This window comes from Pyrus communis, chromosome 6, assembly GCF_041283825.1.
Source record: "Pyrus communis isolate YQ-2024b chromosome 6, ASM4128382v1, whole genome shotgun sequence".
Classification (NCBI taxonomy): Eukaryota; Viridiplantae; Streptophyta; class Magnoliopsida; order Rosales; family Rosaceae; genus Pyrus; species Pyrus communis.
Genome location: NC_142570.1, coordinates 22634229 through 22654147, shown reverse-complemented (window position 1 = coordinate 22654147; position 19919 = coordinate 22634229). Strand labels below are relative to the sequence as shown.

At 36.6% G+C, this 19919-nt stretch overlaps 1 protein-coding gene across 7 annotated transcripts; it reads right to left on the bottom strand.

Annotated features, from left to right (window-relative positions):
• Positions 1-9614: 9614 nt before the first annotated feature.
• Positions 9615-16041, bottom strand: LOC137711019 (uncharacterized). Of its 7 annotated transcripts, XR_015963702.1 has the most exons (5): positions 14677-16041; positions 13707-13889; positions 13400-13489; positions 12983-13046; positions 9615-9872 (listed from the first exon to the last, which is right to left on the bottom strand). XR_015963702.1 is itself a non-coding variant. In XM_088696018.1 (2 exons), the coding sequence occupies exon 1, from the start codon at positions 15860-15862 to the stop codon at positions 14681-14683; it is 1182 nt and encodes a 393-aa protein (XP_088552144.1). In that variant the 5' UTR covers positions 15863-16041; the 3' UTR covers positions 12858-13046; positions 14677-14680. The 7 variants fall into 7 exon arrangements, 1 of the variants encoding a protein (XP_088552144.1); XR_015963700.1 differs by lacking the exon at positions 13400-13489; XR_015963699.1 differs by lacking the exon at positions 9615-9872 and having other exon boundaries at positions 12858-13046.
• Between the last annotated feature and the right edge of the window lie 3878 nt (positions 16042-19919).

Below are 19919 nucleotides of genomic sequence, written 5' to 3'. Positions count from 1 at the left end.
ACGAACACGAGCGGATATAATCACTAAACTAAAATTTAAATTGATTCAAGTACAATAAAACTCATGACTGTTGTGAGTTTCTTCTGAATATATGTTCTGCACTTAATTCCCATATCTGCAAGTATTTTGTTTTCGGATTAACGGGAGAGGGAGGATTTGAACGTGAAACATGTTCCGACATTGGAAAGAGAGAGACCACGGGAATGCGAAGCTGTTCGGAATCAAGTTACGCTTGCAGGTCGTAGGCATACGTAGTTGTCGACTACAATGCAACTTTGACCTTTTCGTATCTATTTTTCATCAGTGAGTCATGGAAATAGACATTAATTAATGTAAACAAACTGGTTACATAGAATCTAACACTAAAACCTTATCGATGCAATTATTGAAGAATATGGAAGTAAGGAAATGAAGAAATATAACTACAAAACTAAGGACATTCATTGATAGATTGTTTAACCAAAATCCAAGCATTCCAAACAACCCAAACTAAAACATTGCATCAGGTTCTCCAAAAAAAAAAAATAATAAAACATTGCATCAGGTATCCAAATGATAAAGTCAATTAGTGAAGTTAAAAGCGGTTGTATTTTCGGTAAAACTTAATTTTGGAGGACCTTATTGAAGTTAACTAGGGACGGTCTGACTTTATAATAGTAGAGATCTACTATTCGGCCATTGCCGCCTCGTGAGGTAAGGAGCACCATTAGTATGAATGTTGGTAAACCAATCTTGCTCATTTAAATCTGAAAGAAAGAAGTGAAAGACACAGGTAATGAGGCTCCAGTTATGGTATATAGGAATGCTTCTGCACATGACATTACAACGCAAACTACGTGCCTTGCAAAGTACTTGCAGGACAGAAGCACCAAAAACCGGGATAAGGGAATAGGGACAAGCTAGGGACCCTGAAAGTATAAATCGGTCTCTTCAAAGGTGCGCAGCAATTTGGCATCCTAGACCTGTCGGATATACATTTATAACGGGGTTAACGAGACGGATGAGCAACTAGCTGTGAAACTAATATCCATTGTACATATGATGCACGCATAAAAATGAAATTCAAAAGATTCAAGAGAGAGTATCAGATCACCTTGCTCAAGCAAAGTGGTTTCCACTTTATGTTAATAAAAAGGGAGAAAATTACTTCGTGTTGAATCTACTGGCACAATCCTATAGCGTGTTTATGTACATTGAGATCACATATAATTTACTCTGACCATTCTGAAGAAGGACTCCGAACGTTTCTTTCCAATGTTAGCCAATGTATAGGAAAATTGGTACACAGTTGGGAATGTTAGCCCACTTTTGCATTTTCCACCTCATGCTCCTGGGAGGAAAAAAGTAAGGAAGTTGAAATAAGGACATGGCATCCAATTTTTATGCAATGACTAAACTTAACTGAATACTGAATGGATTTTACGGAACAAATTGCAGTAAAAAGATATTTTCTAACCTTGTAAAATTTTAGTAAGCTTCACTCGCACCAAAACGAAAAAGGTATTAACGCAAAGAGAGAAGGGGAGATTTTAACCTCTTGAAGGACATGAGCTTGAGAGAGAGAACTAAGTTGGCAGCTTTCCATATTTTAAGGTAACTGGATTACAGTTTGCAGATGAGGAACACTGCAAAAATTGCAAGACACGTCAGGCAAAGAGTTCAAGAACGGATATGCCATGCACATGATACTAGTGGGAAGATATGGGGAACACTGCAAACCAACACTGATAAAATTTTGGTTTTGGTGGACAATCACTACCCACAAAATGCAAATGCTGCATTCCATCATTTCAACTGCGGCCGCTGGGATGAATAAAATTTCAAAAAAATCAGCTCATTTATCAAATCAGTTATCAAGATTTTGGTGTCAAAGCCCACCAACTTGCGAATTCATATTGTTGAAAGACCAAGTGGATTATAAACGGGCTCAACGGACAAAGAGGGTGCGCACAACCATTCATCTTGCAAAGTCATACTGGTGTATGTCCTAAATTTGGTTTGGTATTTCCTTATTCCTTAAGAGGAGATATAACAACAAAAACATTTGATGGCATGACACAAGATTCAGAAATGTTGACCATATATATTTCTCTTTCTCAAGAAACAGGAGATGCTTCGGGAAACGTTTTGGTGTATATACCTGCATGCTATAAAAGGTTTTCCAAAATACAGCCTAGACGAGTTTTCCAACAACTGCATACAAAGGAGAGGAAAATGAAATTTACGTTGAATGTTTATACTTTTGTTGACCCTAAAAACTACCAAGCCTACATGGCACGTAGACCGAGTAATTAATAAGCTAACTACATCCTTAGGTTTGCGCAGCGTGCCAACTCGTCGGCTGAGCTCGGCCAGGGAGTAAAATGTGTTGGTGTGGTGTTGATTGCGCTGTTGACTTCTTGATCTTGCGACTGCAGCCAAGGAAGGACCACGTCTCGGCCTTCGGGTTCTAAAACCTGAAGACAAGGCTGCTAGTTCTGTGAAGTTCAATATCAAATTCGGCTTTCAATGTGCTGAGTGTAGTAACTTGGTAATGTTGGATACCTAATTGGACTTGACTAACATTATAAGTATATAAAACTATCTTACTTTTAATCATCATCTGCTGCAATTGCAGCAGAGTTTTGTTCACAGATTGCAACACGCGCATGCAAATAAACAAAGCAACTGGAAGTTGCATCCTTGCTGTCTATGAGTCATCTGTCAGTATACACATGCAGTGACCTTGCTGTCCACTATGCATAATCATACATGCTTAACGTGGGAACCATATTCCAATCTGTAAAGCACAATGCACTGCATGTGGATCATCATGACATGGAGTGGATGAAACAGCAGATTGACTTGGGTTAACACCAACAACTCAGTAACTGATTTCCACGATAGATGGAAATCAGATGAAATCTGTATATATATAATCCAATTCCCTACTTGTGAAGTATCGTTCTGAGATTAAGGGTTCTATCACCTTTGGAACATAAGGTCTTAAACAAGTAGAAGAATTGCATTTCAACAAAGAAGGATGACTGCTCCAGGTATCATATATAAACTGCATGAATGTAATCTGGGATACTTGTTATACATCAAGTTTATATTTATATCAGTTTCTAACATTTGGTATCAGAGCCAAATAACAAGTCCCAGATTCGTTTTACTGCTTTATTATTATGATAAATGTATGATGATATATTTGAAATGTATTTTATATATCTCTCGAGCAGTGCAGTGCTTGATGTACTTCTGATATTCATCAAAGTGAATATTGTTATTGTATTCCGTGGCTATTAAGGGGTCTTAAAAGATTCATAGCATGTTCATATATTTCTCAAAAGGGAAATATATATAAATTGCATGAAGGTTAATAAATTGTATGATTCATTCCCTATAAAAGTTTGCAATTGTCTAGTCCAAAGACTTGATGTATCATTGCGATTGTGGAATATTATGGCCAATATATGCAATATGGAAGGTAGTTTATGATTTTCACTCAAAGGTGTGATATAAACATGCATTTAACAATCACTAATGATTGTTTCAAGTTTTCCATGTCTTCTTAAGTTAGTCCTTACAGTTCTCCAGATGATTTCAACTGGCGTATCAGGATAGATTTAAGGACTGGGAATCTTCACGTTTTGAGATTGTGCCGCTGCTGTGTTATGCGGGCAGAAGCAGATGCTGAGGTATCACTCTAATGCTTTCATTCTTTCCCATGTGTGCTGTCAGAAGCATTCCCATGTTGTTACTGTTAAAGTATAACCTTCAGACTTCTTTCCCATGTGTGTTACACAAGTCTTTCCCATGTGTGCTGTCAGAAGACAGCAGATGGTGCTGCCATATACTTGATATAATTGCATGAAAAGATCTTGTAATGATGGGTGTACAATAAAGAATGAATGGTTGCTTATAGTTTTAACTAAAGGTATGTTATAAGCATGCATTTCAACGATTTTTCCATGTCTTCTTCAGTGAATACCTCGACTATGAACTTGTGCTATTTGTTTATTGTGATAAGAAATCCTAATGCTTTATGCATGTATAAAATTTGTATGATGATTGCTACAGTTTTTCTATAGCATGATTAATTGTTCTAATGCCATATGCTGCTGCCAAAGTTTTATTCACAGCAGGAAAAGGAATATATGGTTTGGAGATTAAAACATTGTAAGCTGCGCTTTTATCATTCTAGAATTGGTAGTCATGGTTGTTTCAGATTCACAAACGATGATCGATATCTGATTGAAATCTGGTATATGATTGAAATCAGTTTCTTGATATCTAAATATGTATTGGCAATAGGCATTGGTGTAGATTGTAGCTTAGTAAATTTATGTTGAACTTGAATATGGCTGGTAGGTTGCAAGGTTCCTGATACATGTGAAAATAATCTATAATTATAACTTACTTGTGTAGAAAATTGGTTTTTCAATTGACGTTTGGATGATTTCTACAATCAAATTGAAATGCTAAAGTTTTATGCAGGTTTTCAACACTAATAATCTCTATACTTGAACAAATGTTTGAATAAATCTTCACCAAAGTGGGAATTATTAGGAAATTTTGTTCAAGGGATTATTAATTGAATTTTGTGAGTGACAATTCATTGCATAAGACCAATCTTTCAAAAGAAAGAAATAGTGAATGGCTTGAACTGTGATGTAGTGTGTAGTATTTTATAAAAGTTTAAAGTCAACTTTGTTCCCTTGTCCAAAGACATGATTTGAGTTGTAACTTGAAATTTTTGTGAAATAGCTCTGCAAATAAGGATGCATGATTAAGATTGCATAACTGATATTTTATGTCTCTTGCCCAAAGGTGTTACATAAAATTGCATGTCATGGTTATTCACTCAATGACTAGTTTATCTGCATAAGGCAGAATTGAGGCTCAGTTGGAAGCATTAGGCAAACTCATTGGAGTTTGATAAAGGATCGAATATGATTGTATCATATTTGATGTTGTTTCATATATATATGCAATGTTTGAAATGATGAATTACTAATCAAACCGAGGTTTAATGAGCTGGTTATTGTAAAAGGCTTATCATTGGAGCCAAACAATGGCTTGACAATGATGTTTGGTTTGATCAGTGGGAGTGTAAATAATAGACATGTTAAATATGTTTGTTTGCTCTATTAATATCATGCATGAGTAGTTTTTGGGGATGTGATTTCAGAGTGTTAGTACAAATTAAGAAGTACTAATTTTCTGGGGTTCAACTTTTGAAGCTATTCATGGCAGATGTGAGTTGTTGTATGGTTGACATGACTTGAGTGATCACAAAGGATTGGCTTAATACGTTGGACAAGGAACATGATAAGTGGAAATTCAAAAGTGGGAGAATGGTACCTAAACGTGGGTTCAAACCAATTAGGAGTCATGGCCATGTCAATAACTGATCTCCTAGAATTAAGGGAAAGGGAGACAGGTTGATGGACATCAAATATCTATCAGTGAAAGAACATGTGAGAAAGGGTGAAATCACGATTGAGCATATTGAAACAAATTCAATGATAGCTGACCCTTTGACTAAGCCATTGGCAGTAGGAGTATTCAAGGATCATGTCTCTAAGATGGGAGTGCTTGAATCTCTAGAATCTGCTGAAGTGTGGGAGTGAGAAAAACTTGATGTAAGTCACATGTATATTTCAAATATGTCTTCGAATGTTATTTATGTTGTTCACTATCAAGACCTACTGAATCATATGCGCTTGTTGAGCCTATTGGTTGTCTGAGTTGCTGACAGTATGCATGTATATATGTCTATTCTAGTGTCTTGATGATTGGACATGAATAATTCGAGGGATGCAATTCGATGAATGCATCAGGATCTTCCAAAGTTGATCCATGAAATGACTGTTTTGAATGAATGAAGGAATTTAAATTCATTGAAAAGTCTAAAGTTTATTTCTACATATTAATTTTAAGTATTTGTGGTTTCAGGGTGCTTGTGTTGTCTATAAACATATGATTTTCTGGAATTCAAATATTTGAATTAATTATAGTAGTTGAAAGGAAGTTAGTATGCGTGAAACTTGATGTGATCACATGAGGTATCAGTGTTGTGAAAGGCATGACTTTGATTATAATGTTTAGTCTGTGTCCATGTGGGAGAATGTTGGATACCTAATTGGACTTGACTAACATTATAAGTATATAAAACTATCTTACTTTTAATCATCATCTGCTGCAATTGCAGCAGAGTTTTGTTCACAGATTGCAACACGCGCATGCAAATAAACAAAGCAACTGGAAGTTGCATCCTTGCTGTCTATGAGTCATCTGTCAGTATACACATGCAGTGACCTTGCTGTCCACTATGCATAATCATACATGCTTAACGTGGGAACCATATTCCAATCTGTAAAGCACAATGCACTGCATGTGGATCATCATGACATGGAGTGGATGAAACAGCAGATTGACTTGGGTTAACACCAACAACTCAGTAACTGATTTCCACGATAGATGGAAATCAGATGAAATCTGTATATATATAATCCAATTCCCTACTTGTGAAGTATCGTTCTGAGATTAAGGGTTCTATCACCTTTGGAACATAAGGTCTTAAACAAGTAGAAGAATTGCATTTCAACAAAGAAGGATGACTGCTCCAGGTATCATATATAAACTGCATGAATGTAATCTGGGATACTTGTTATACATCAAGTTTATATTTATATCAGTTTCTAACAGGTAACACCTCACTTTGCCGGGAAGGCTAATGAGATGACCTCTACCAACAAGGATTCGGAAATCCTTCTTGACCGAGACTTGGATAAATAACTAGTCGGCCTCGAAACAGTGCTGTTTATCCAAACTAAAGGTGCTCCTTGATCGACTGATTTTACGACTCCATTGTTGTATATCCAAACTGAAGATATTGCCGGTTGCCTTCGCAGTGCAGTTTATCCAAACTGAACATGTGTTGGCAGAAAAAGAAAATAAAACTCTCAAGATTGTTGAGAGGTTTCGCGTATACAGAGCGAGAGTTTGCGTAGGGCAGTTTGTGTGTTGAATTGGAGGGGCTTTCCATCTTGCACATCATCTTATATTTATAGCAGCGAGGTCTCCTTCACACTCTTTAGCTGCGACCTACCAATACGTTTTCCAAATTGCACCCGTCTCTCTCTGATGTTATTGGAATATTCTTGATATACCACCAGTGACCAAACCAAATCCCTTTTGATCTCCTTGTGAACTTAAATTTCTTGATAGAAATTCAGCGCGTGTGTCGAGCCCAATAACATGGCCTTCCATTAATATTAAAACAACTAATCCAGTCATGTTCTCTAAATCCACACACTTCAACATGCAAAGCTAATTGCAAGCAGATTGCAATATCACCTCACCTGTCATTATCACTCACATTATTTTTTACTTCATCATTATCCCATGCATGCATTAAGATCATGCATCCTAACAATTATTATCAAACCCATGCTGCTCCAATCCGATGACAAGAGTCCCAATTCCATTTGAACTACACCGCTTGCTTGGAGATATAATGCTAATATAATTCTGTCTTCTAATAATTATTATGATAAAAAATCATAATATTATCCTTTAACAAAATTATCTGTACTTTTCTATCTAACGGTATGGAGCTATGCTCACTCAACGACCTTGATTGCACGGGTCGATGGTATAAAATCGGATCCAAACAACTTTATAGTCAGCATCGTCTTGGCAAAGTAATCAAATAACCTGTCCAGTATTCTTGATTGTAGATGTTTTGACCAAAAGGTTATTTGGAAGCTTTATCAGTTGGGCCTGCAGAAGATAAGCAATCAGAAACATAACCATGAACATTAAGCCTCGTATCATTGCTACCACAACATAGAAATCAGAAATAAAAACATGTGCAGTATGCCAATGTTCCGAAATATGACTAGTGTATCCAGGTGATAAGATGAAAATTACGGGTTAGAATGACTACTTCTCATTGCATGATGATGTACAGTTATAGTTATACTTCATGTTCGGAAACATGGAAGAAGAAAAACTTTCAGGAGATTAACCTTATCGACATGGCCAAGGATTATTCAAAAATTACGTAAACAGTGAAAATGAACCATACCAAGAGCACAACCCAGCCCAATAAATGATCGGGTAGAGGTTGGGTTGAGTTTATGCGGGTTTTTCCTTCATTATATCCCAATGATCGGATTTGAAATCGGGTTGGGCATTGGCGGATTCGGGTTAGTCCAACCCAAGTTGATACCCTTATATGTGCATGAGTGAATTCGAGCTCAAAATCAGGCTGGGTTTGGGTTGACATGGGCGAGCAAGAAATCAACCCAACCCAACCCAATCAATGATCAGGTTGAGGTTGCGTTGCATTCGTCGGGTTTATTCTTCATTATAACCCGTCCATATGATTCGAAATTGGGTTGTGCATGTGCGGATTCAGGTTGACCCAACCTAAGTTACAACTTTAGTGGCCCCTATATAAGTTAGTTCCACATCACACTTAGAGATCAAGCATATTATTTAAACATTATGTTTATTATTTATTAGCCCCAAAGCCAACTATGTGTAGTTAGCACATAATCAGAAGTGAAGCAAAATAACATAATAATAAAAAGTTTGATCGATGTGAGGGTATGCACATTCAACGTTAACACATTCAAGCGTTGCACTTCACACTTAAGTAATCCCCTGTAGTCAACCACACTGGTGTATTTACCATTTTTTTACTTTTTGTGGGACGATTACTTGGCACATGCATACATGGTTAACACACAGAACATTGGTTAAAGTATATGGAAACTATTGCAGCCAACATTAGAAGAGCATTTTTTCACAAATGCTGCTTCAGCTACTCCTGCAAAACAAAAACAAAATGATTCAAAGTTAGGATTAGTTGAGCAAGTCTACGATTTAGATAGTTTACGCTTGTTATGTGTCAACGTTCATAATTAGTTCATGACCTTATCATCCTTCATTGATTAATAGTGTATGCCCAAGAAAAATTCACCCGATGCAATGACCAAGAAGAAGAGGACCAAGCTAATGGCAATCTTAGAAGTAGTCTTCTCCACAGTTTTTCAATTGTGCCTGAGATTGATTTGATTGATATTTCAAGGGTTGTTGTATAATGTGGTAACGGGCATGAAAGACATTAACACAACCTAACCCAATAAATGAGCGGGTTGAGGTCGGGTTGTGTTTGTGCTGGGTTTTTACTTCATTATATCCCAATGATCATATTTGAAATTGGGTTGGGCAAGGGCAAATTTAGGTTGCCTCAACCCAAGTTGATCTCCTAATATGTGCATGAGTGAATTCGGGCTCAAAATCAAGTTGGGTTAGGTTGACATTGTCGGGCAACACATCAACCCAATAAAGATTGGGTTGAGGTCGGGTTGGGTTTAGGCTGGTTTTTTCTTGATTATAACTCATCCAATCAGATTCGAATTGTGTTTGAAATGTGCAGATTTAGCTTGACCCAGCCCATGTTTCATCCTTAGTGACCCATATATAAGTCAGTTCCACATCACACTTAGAGATCGAGCATATTATTGAAACATTATGTTTGTTATTTATTTAAAAAAATTAGCCCCAAACCCAACTATGCGTAGTTAGCATATAATCAGAAATGTAGCAAAATAACATAATAAGAACAAGTTTGATTAATGCGAGGGTATGCTTTTACATTCGCATTTACACACATTCAAGTGTTGCATCTTCACACTTAAGTAATCCCCAGCGGTCAACCACACTGGTACATTTACCATTTTTCACTTTTTGCAGGACGATGACTTGGCACGTGCATACATGGTTAACGTAAAAAACTATGCCTGAAGTACATGGAAAACTATTGCAGTCAGCATTAATAGAGCATATTTTCACAAATGATGCTTCAGCTACTCCTGCAAAAACAAAAACAAAATGATTCAAAGTTAGGATTAGTTGAGCAAGTATACAATTTAGATAGTTAACGCTTGTAATGTGTCGACGTTTAGAATTAGTTCATGACCATCATCCTTCAGTATTTGATAGTGTATGACCAAGAAAAACTCACCCGCTGCAATGACCAAGAAGAAGAGGACCAAGCTGATGGTAATCGTAGAAGTAGTTTTCCCCACAGTTTATCCATTGTGCCTAAGCTTGATTTGATTGATATTTCAAGGGTTGTTGTATAATGTAGGAATGGGCAGGCAAGACATTAACACAACCCAACTGTATAAATGAGCAGGTTAAGGTCGAGTTGGGTTGGTGCCGGTTTTTTTTTTTTTTTTTTTCATTATATCCCGACGATCAGATTTGAAATTCGGTTTGGCATGGGCGAATTTACTTTGGCCCAACCCAAGTTGATCCCTAATACATGCATGAGTGAATTTAGGCTCAAAATCATGCTAGGTTAGGTTGACATTATTGGGCAAGACATCAACCTAATAAAGATTGGGTTGAGGTTGTGTTGGGTTTGGGCCGGTATTTTCTTTATTATAACTCGTCTGATCGGATTCCACATTGGGTTAGGCATGTGCGGATTTGGGTTGACCCAACCCAAGTTTCACCCGTAGTGACTCATATATAAGTCAGTTCCACATCCCACTTAGAGATTGAGCATATTATTGAAATATTATGGTTGTTATTTATTTAAAAAAGATTAGCCCCAAAGCCAATTGTGTGTAGTTAGCACATAATCAGAAATGTAATATCATAATAAGAACAAGTTTGATTAATGCAAGGGTACGCATTTACATTCGCTATTAACACATTCAAGTGTTGCATCTTCACACTTAAGTAATTCCCTGCAGTCAGCTACACTGGTACATTTACCATTTTTCACCTTTTGCAAGATGATGACTTGGCATGGCCCAAACCTAATACAACCTTAACCCGATCATTTATTGGGTTGGCTTGGGTTGATGTTTTGCCCAACCATGTCAACCCAAACCCAACCTGATTTTGAGCTCAAATTCACTCATGCACATATTAGGGGATCAACTTGGGTTGGGCCAACCCGAATTAGCCCATGCCCAACCCGATTTCAAATTTGATTGGACGGGTTATAATGAAGAAAAAAACTCGTCCAAACCCAACCCAACCTCAACCTTATTATTTATTGAGTTGGGTTTTGTATATGTCTTGTCGGCCCATGTCAATCCAGACCCAACCTATTGCAAGTTGAGTTGGGTCATCCAGACTCTGCCTATGCCCAACCTGATTTAAAATTGGATCAGACAGGTTGTAATGAAGAAAAAACTCATCGAAACTCAACCCGACCTCAAACCAATGATTATGTGTAAATAAAATTTTAACTAATATTGACGTTGTTTAGTTCAAATTTTTAAAAATCATGCAAGATAAGGTTTTATAAAATTAAACTAAATAAAGTTGAGCAAACTAGAACCTATTTAAAACTCGAACCTGACTAAACTCGTATAAACCCAAATCCAACCCAAACTTGAAGGTTGGGTTAGGGTTGGATTCACCATCCAACCCACCCAACCCGAATTGTGAATGGAGTTCGGATTCTAATTTCATATGCAGACGGTCAATTGCTCAAGATATAATATATGGCGGGCAATAATATATCAAAATCTATATGAAGAATATTCTTGTTTACTTTCTCAATTTCTCTGCATTTCACTTTCTTTCTCCTTTCTTACGAGATGGGTTCCATCATTTGGTATCCACAGCCTGGTTCCACACTGATAGGGACTTGGGTGCAGATGCTGGTGATAGAAATTTGCACCGCCGTGGTGGAGGCGAGAATCGATGCTCGCCGCATTCCGATTTCCTTACAAGAGATGATTTCAATTCTTGTATGGCTGAAATCAGGAAAAACTTGACCGAAAGGGCCGTCGTTCAGCAATCGATCATAGATGAGTTAATATCATTGCGAGCTTGTGGCCATTTTTCGATTCCAAGGGGAGAGCTATCACGCTTAACTTGGGAACTTGGTTCGCGTTTATACTCATCCGAGGGGAGAGTTATATGCTACTGGAATCGCATAACCAACGTTTCCAACTATGAAAAACCTGACCCTATCCACCCCTATTCTCTCAACTCCATCGACTTCCATCACTACCAATCGATTCCATTGGAGAGATACTCTTCTCCGCCAGACACACACTCCGACCCGGTTAACACATATCCTACACAACACTCAGTTGTCTACCCTAAGGCCAGTGCCGACACTAAACACCTCTACTTGTAGCAATGGCATCCGTCGTTATGTAATACAAATAGTGTACTATTACAGTATGAATGAAATAAAAAAAGGTTCATTCCGGTGAGGGAGCTTCCACCCTTCCACCAAGGCCGCAATCATTTTTCCAAAGAAATGATTACATCAAAGATGGCCGTCAGCGTTTTCCTCCTCTTCTTGGTCATTGCATCCGGTGAGTTTTTCTTATTCTTTTCTACGCCCTCACTGGTGCATTCTTTGCAAAAATAGTCTACTATCAGCTGACAACATCTTGTTATATTGCCCAGTGGAACTTTCGGACCTTTGTCTGCAACTCTTATTATAGTTTGAAATTAGATGGATTATTGCCAAGGATTACAACAACCACCACCGAGCTTTATCCCACGAAATGAGGTCGGCTGTATGAACCCTAAAACAGCACTGTGCTCGGAAAATAGGGACAAAAGCTAAGACTTTGGGATATATAGTTTTAGCTTTGTTATGGGTAATCTGGGCGGAAAGGAATAGGATGGTTCGTTAGGATTTTGTGGGCAAGGGCAGCAACAGTGGGGAGGTGTGGGAGAAAGCTTGTTTAGTCTGCTGTTAGAGTTTCCAAATTATCAAAAGCTTTGGAAATATCTATGGAAGCTTAAATAATTAACTACATAAATCATCACAACGATATTCATCACGGGTGTCAAATTCATGATTCATAATATTGCGAAAGAAAATCACTCAATCAATAATCGAGAATCGAGACATGGCATATAAACGTTATCAATGTAAGTAAAAGATTATTAACCTATATAATTCTAATCAATTATTAATCCATCACTCTCCTACCTCGACTCCAAAGCTAGCAAAGTCTCTTTCCTTAGCTTTCTCGAGCACTAAGGCACCTCCAAGTCTAATGCCAAATGTCGGAGTAAAACGAAATGACAAACAAAGCAAAAGTTAGAATATTGTTATATAAAACAGAAAACTTATATAATTTTCCAGTTCTGCGGACAGAATATGAGCAGATATTTTACCAATCAAAACTCAATGAAAATTTATGAATTTCCATTCTTTGTAATGCTTGAAGAACCATATTTTCAAGATATAAATTTTGTTAAAATCTGCGCTCTGGACTGAGGGAAATCACGAGTTAAAATAACAAGTATGTGCACAAATCTGCACCAGAGTTTTACACGGGTTCAAGGGAACCTGTTTGAACATGGCCCATCAAATTTCAATGAAAATCTTCGTGTAAATACTCACTTTAAAGCTTATGAATCCCTCTTCAATCCTATGGAAAACAAGTCTGAAAACAAGCTTGCTAATGAAACCCGAAACTGAAAGTTCTGAAATCTGCACCAAGAAAATTTTGAACACTTGCAACTTATTCTTTTGATTTTCCAGTGCTTCAAACAGGATCATAAGAACGCGAAATAGATACTGGAAGGGTTTGTTTTCAGACCAAAATATGGAGTAAAACATGAAACCTTAATTGAAAAGTACTCTAGACACCCAAAATGAAGAACAATTAAAAAAAATATTGGAATTTGAAGAACTCGTGAAAACTGACCTTGAGAACTTCTTCCTCAGAACTTTAGAACTTCCACTCTCCCACTAATTTTATATTACTTTTTGTAGAGAAAGAGAATATGGATATTGATTTGGTTTGAAATTGTTCTTGCAGGATAAACTACTACGCTTCTACGGTTCTACCTCTTCCTCCATAGCTGAGATTAGTTAGCTTCTCCACCTCCTGATTAAAAATTCCATCCCTTAGTAAGAGTCATCCACCTTATGCTTTGATAGCCAATATTAATAAGCACACTAGGGTGCTCACACATCACTTGGGGGAAGATTTTTATGAAGAACATAGAACAAAGAAAAACAATGAAGCAAAGGTTGCTGGAAACGGTGATCATACTGACCTTGTTCCTTGGGCTATAATATTGTTGATCTTAGAAACATAGTTTCAGTCCGAATAAGTGAAAGCCACAACATATAAAATTTGAGCTAACAAAATTCACGATATTACGTGTGTGTGCGCTATATATATATATAGGTTCTAAAATACGGGTCTTTACACACCTAGCAATCAATTTACTTTTTAAAGCAAAGACTAGTTCATCAGTCTGTTAAGCAACTCAGTACTAAACTATATTTGTCCTGTCTTTCAAATTATAAAAATATACGTTTATATACATCAGATAATAGTATAACAAAATTGGTAACTTGTAAACCTTATCAGAGTTCCAATTTAAAATGAATCAAGGCAATTAACTCAGTTAACAATATAATGACGCTAGGCAGTAAGTAAATTTGTGAATTCAAAAGTAATAAAACACAAACTTCTTTTTCATCATAAGAAATAAACCTCACGGATGTGATCTTTACAACAGATTTCCAATGTTTCATGATTTAAACCATCCTGAGAAATCCTGCCATACTACCAACGCTACAAATTCCTTCATTCAAGAAGATAGCATGGCTTACCCTATACATTCAAATCAAAGAAATAATTCAGCATTGCACATATACCGAACCTTGCTAAGTGGTAGCGGCCTTGATAGCTCTCTGCAATTCAGACTCCACATCAACAGCATGATTGGTAGGCTTTTTCTGTTCCATTTGTGCATTCTCTTCTCTGACCTTCTTCTTGTGCCTCCACTGTTCGAACCCCCCAGAAGTCTCACTCGAAGGCGGCAGCAATCTCTTCCCAACAACATCATTTTTCTCACTATGAAAACGCTTTGAAGAAACTCCAAACTTCATATCCTCCAACCTCTGCTTCATCTCCCTATTTTCCTTCTCCAAGACCTCCAAATCCCTTCTCATCCAAAAGCACATCCCCTTTAACAACTCCATGTCACCCACATTGCCCTCAGAACTCTTCTCCTCCTCTACCTTCACCTCCTCAACTCTCTCAATACCAATCTTATTCACTGTCAAATAAGGCATCGTTTTACCAAACTTTGCAGGAAGACTCACACCCCAGCGCATATTCACCACCAAGCTTTTTGTGACCGGCAACACAGTCCTTGCCATCACAGCAATTCCAGAAAACAACCCATCTTTCCCACCATTCTTCCAACCCAACGACCTCTCCGCCGCAGACCCAATTCCACCGTTCGAATGAGCTCCACAATTATCCCTATATTCGCCATTTTTGGCGCCGGAAGGCTCCAACCTCAGCTCCTGCCAAACAGATGACCCTTCAGAGACAAGCCCATTACCAAAACCACCATTTAAAGGAGACCCAGAATCCAAATGGTCACCAACATCGGAGGAAGACCCAGAAATTTGTTTGAAATCAGGGTCGGAAAAGGTGGATTTTTTGAGTGAAAAGTTGCCAAATTGGGGCTTGATGTGGAGAGAGAAAGTGGGGTTTGTGTGGGCGAGAGAGAAGTGAGCAGTGAAAACAAGAGGGGAGTTTTTTGGGGAGCCAAAGAGGCCAAGACCAGACTTGAGGGAGAGAGAGAAAGGGGAGGGTGCGGTGGAGGAGTGAGAGTAAGAGAGTCTGACGGAAGGGCCAGAAGAGAAGTTGGAGGAGAGAGAAAATGAGAGGTGAGAGGAAGACTTGGTGGCGGCGGCGGCGGCTGATGAAATGGTGGCAATGGAAGAAGTAAAAGGTTGGTTGAATATGGTTACGGGTACCTTTGCCTTTATCAGTGGGTTGCGGTGGTACTGGAACTCTTGTTGGTCTTCTGGAAGCTTGAGGGAGATCTTCATCTCTGTGTGTGTGTTGGGTTCAACTGATCGAGAGGGTTTTTCTCTCTGTCTCTAAGGAGCAACTGAAGCAGGTACTTGATTGGGTTGGGACTCGGAAGTACAGGAAAGGGAGAGCCTCATGGGTTCCTTTCTGGGAAACTTGATATTGAAAAACAATGATTACTTTTGGGCTTCCAAGCTTAACTATTTTTGTTCAATTTTGTTGGTTGATTTCTTTTAATTTATTTAATTTAATAGGCAAACATAAAAAGAGGTGTGTGACAATTGTTTTCCTTTTGTTTAGTATCCCTTATTTATCCATCAAACACTTATCCATTCAATTAGAAAATAAATTGATTATCTCGTCTCTGAATTCTCTTTCAGTAATTTAAATGAATTTAATATAAATTATTTTATCGTTTATGAAAATTTCTCTCAAATCAACTTAAAACCATGTTAAACTTATGTACCCAAGATATCACGTCACTATGACTCTTACCAATCAAAGTGAGTGTTAAATTTTTTTGAGAAGAGCTTTGGCTCCTTAAGGTTAAGGAGGAATTTCTCTTACACTTTGTGACCTATTCACAGAATTTCGTGTTTATAATTAAAACCATTCATATTATAAATCATTCTATCAAGATCATCGCAGTAAAAAATATATTAAAATTAAGATCTTTTAGAAAATTAATAGTAGCAAATAAGTAGATGGTTTATAATACTTTTACTGAATCTATCTATTCATTTTTATAAAGCTTGATGATTAAACGATCTAAGTTTTAGTTGATTTTTTGTGGAGATAATTTTTACATATTGACTTATTATATGAACAGTTTCGATCATAAATACAAAGTTTTATGAATATATCACGAGGTACTGTAAGGATAAATTTTTTCTCAATTCTTGAACAGCCAAGTCTTTCTTAATCTTATTGATCTTTTCTCTCCTCTTATATACAAATAGACTTTCCACGTTGAAATATCACACTCACAAACAAAAACGATAAGTAAACACAGGTTTATATACGTGGGGCTCGCGTGTTGATATGCATAATCAAACTCATGGACTAATTTTTTTTTTTAATGGATTATTTTTTTTTTTTAAAAAGGGACAACTAGTGGTAAGTTATTATTATCTACTATTTTTGAGAGTCGAAAAATTTCATAAAGACATTTTAACCTTTTCTTAATTATTAGTCTGACTTTCACATCAACCGTGGATTTTGAACATGCGAGATCATGGCTTGGCAAAGTCCAGATCCATCCTCAACATAGCAAGCTGATAGAGGAATTGGCCCAACATTATTGGATAAGGAATGATCTCGCATGATCAGCAAACGGGACAACAGTCCCTACAACGTGGCCGTGTCACAAGCCATGATATCTGAAGACGCGCGGTTTAACAGGCCTCCGTAAAAGAGTTGGATTTTTTCCCTTCTTATTCTCATTATTTTTTATCTTTTTTTCTCATATTTTACTTTTTACGTTATTGTTTTTATAAAAAAATAATATAAAATATTGACAGGACAGTTTATCAGTAACCGTTCAAGTGAGAGAAAAGGGAAGGGGAGAGAGATTATGAGAGGAGAAAATTATGTTTCCTCCATAAGGAGGCAGATTGTCTACCCTCTTTAGGGATGGCAACAATTCGGTTTGGAGATGAAAATGTTATATCTATCCCCATAACCACGAAAAGTAACCATATCCATAATTGCAAATTAACTATCGGGGATTATCCATGACCATATCCATTGGGTAACGGATTTTCAATCGGTTATCGGTTATATCCATCTTCGTTAAAAAATTAAAAAAAAATTATATTCATCCAATTAATGCACTATAAATTTTAGTAGATACTAATTCCATCATTAAATAACAACATCCAATTACAAAAAAACATAACAATATATTCGGAGCTGTTCATGATAAGCCAATATGATAAATTGGTCCAATAAAAAAGAAAAAGAGGACAAAAGCAAATACGAAAGGAAGACAAAACAAATTGATTCAATGAATTAATTTCTTGACAGTGAGACTCTTGAAGAGAGATGAATCTGATAAACTTGGAACATTTGATAATTGATATATAAAATGATTCAATGAATTAATTTGGTTAAGTATAACAATACGAGTATTGAATTGATGAGGTTGTTGGTATGCCCCATGCATGATGTTTGGTGCATAATAAAGATAGTATAGTATAGGGTTTGATGCATGCATAATGAATTAGTATAGGGAGGGTTCGGTAAATTGAATAAAATTATATTATATATCAAATACACACACACACACACACACACACACACACACAATATATTCGGGTCGAATTCGGGGACGGATATGGATTGGGGATCCATATAACCATATCCAAAACCATAACCGAACAAAGTTTACGGTTTTTCCCCATATCTATACCATACCCGAATTTTCATATCCAAATCCAATCTATTTAAACATTTATCCACGGTTATCGGATTTAACGGTTAGAATTGTCATCCCTAGCCCTCCTGATATGGTGCCCTCCCCATGCCCTCCTATTTGTGTGGTCACGATTAAGCTACGTCAACATTTTATATTCCTATTACTTTTTATCTTATTATCTCTATAAAAAAATCAATATAAAATGTTAACGTGGCTTAACCGTGATCGTACAAAATAGAAAGACATAATGAAGGCATTATATTAGGAGGGCATCATATCAAAAGGGTAGACAATCTGCCTCCCTTCCATAAATGGGACTCTTAATTGTTTCCCTTTGTCATGTCTTCAAAGTCAAACGGCTAAATGACTTAATGGGCGAGATAAGGAGTCTTACCCCAACCAACGAGGACATCACACGTATTCTAACCTGTTTATTGATCTTTTGGTTGCATGGGCACCTGAATAATTTCATGTGTGGAATTCGTTCGCAAAAAGAAAAATTAAAAAGGAAATGATTTTTTGCACACCTATTATTTATTAAAAAGTTGTGGAGAATAAGAAAAATGATTCCCAATTAAAATTGAAAGTGATAGAAGTGTCTAGGATCCTCGTTATGCCCGGCTAATAAGGCTATATGCAGCACCTGCCTTTATTTTTCTTTCATTTTGTTTTCAAGTGTAACATGAGATGGGGACCATACAGATACAGAACGTGATTTTCTTTGTTTTTATTTTTATTTTTATTTTTAATATGCTCTTTCTCTTATAGATTTATAGAATATGCTTCTGTGATCAGAATTTTCTGAGCACCTGGTATAACAGATATTTTCATGTCCGATCGCCACATGTCCATTTGACCCCTAAAATTAAAGAATCTTTGTGAGGATCCTGTAAATCCTTAAATTATATCTGAAAACTTACCACAATGTACGATAAACGGATATAATTTGAGAATCTCCAGAATTCTCATTCAAAATTAGAATGCTCATTGCAACGAGAAAGAAAGTCAAAGACTACACGTTGTTTATTTGACCAAATTGTCAGTGAGTAGTACGCTTAGAATGAGATGGCAATAGTGCGATTCGGGTGGGCGAAGAACGTTTTTAAATGACCGAAGAATTTTTGGAAAATATTTTTAAAATAAATTATATTTTTAGGTAAAATTCAAAATAGATTTTAGAAAAATACTTTAAATGTTTTCTGTAACATGTACATATTTGATCATTCTTCTGAAAAATATTTAAAATGTTTTTGAAACTCAAACAATTTTATCAAAAACGTTTTTTAACATTTTAAAACACTTTTAAACGAGCGTGCAAATCAATTAACTGTCGTGCTGTGTGTATAGGGGCTCCATTCGATACACGGTGCTCCATTAAGTTTATTAAAATATTATATATGTATATTATTATTATTATTATAAGCATAAAACATAATAAACACCCCATATACTATTATAGCAACATTAAGTACTATAATAACACTTTTTATTTTTGAACAAATGAGACTAAGGGGCAGGAAACTTGGTTGAGCTTCACAGTAGCGGTTGAAATTCGCTTTTGAGTACATCTTACTCACAAATAAACAAGAATACAACTAAAATGTAGTACTAAATGACGGATCCTGTGAAATTAAAAATAAAATAAAAAAATAAAAAGT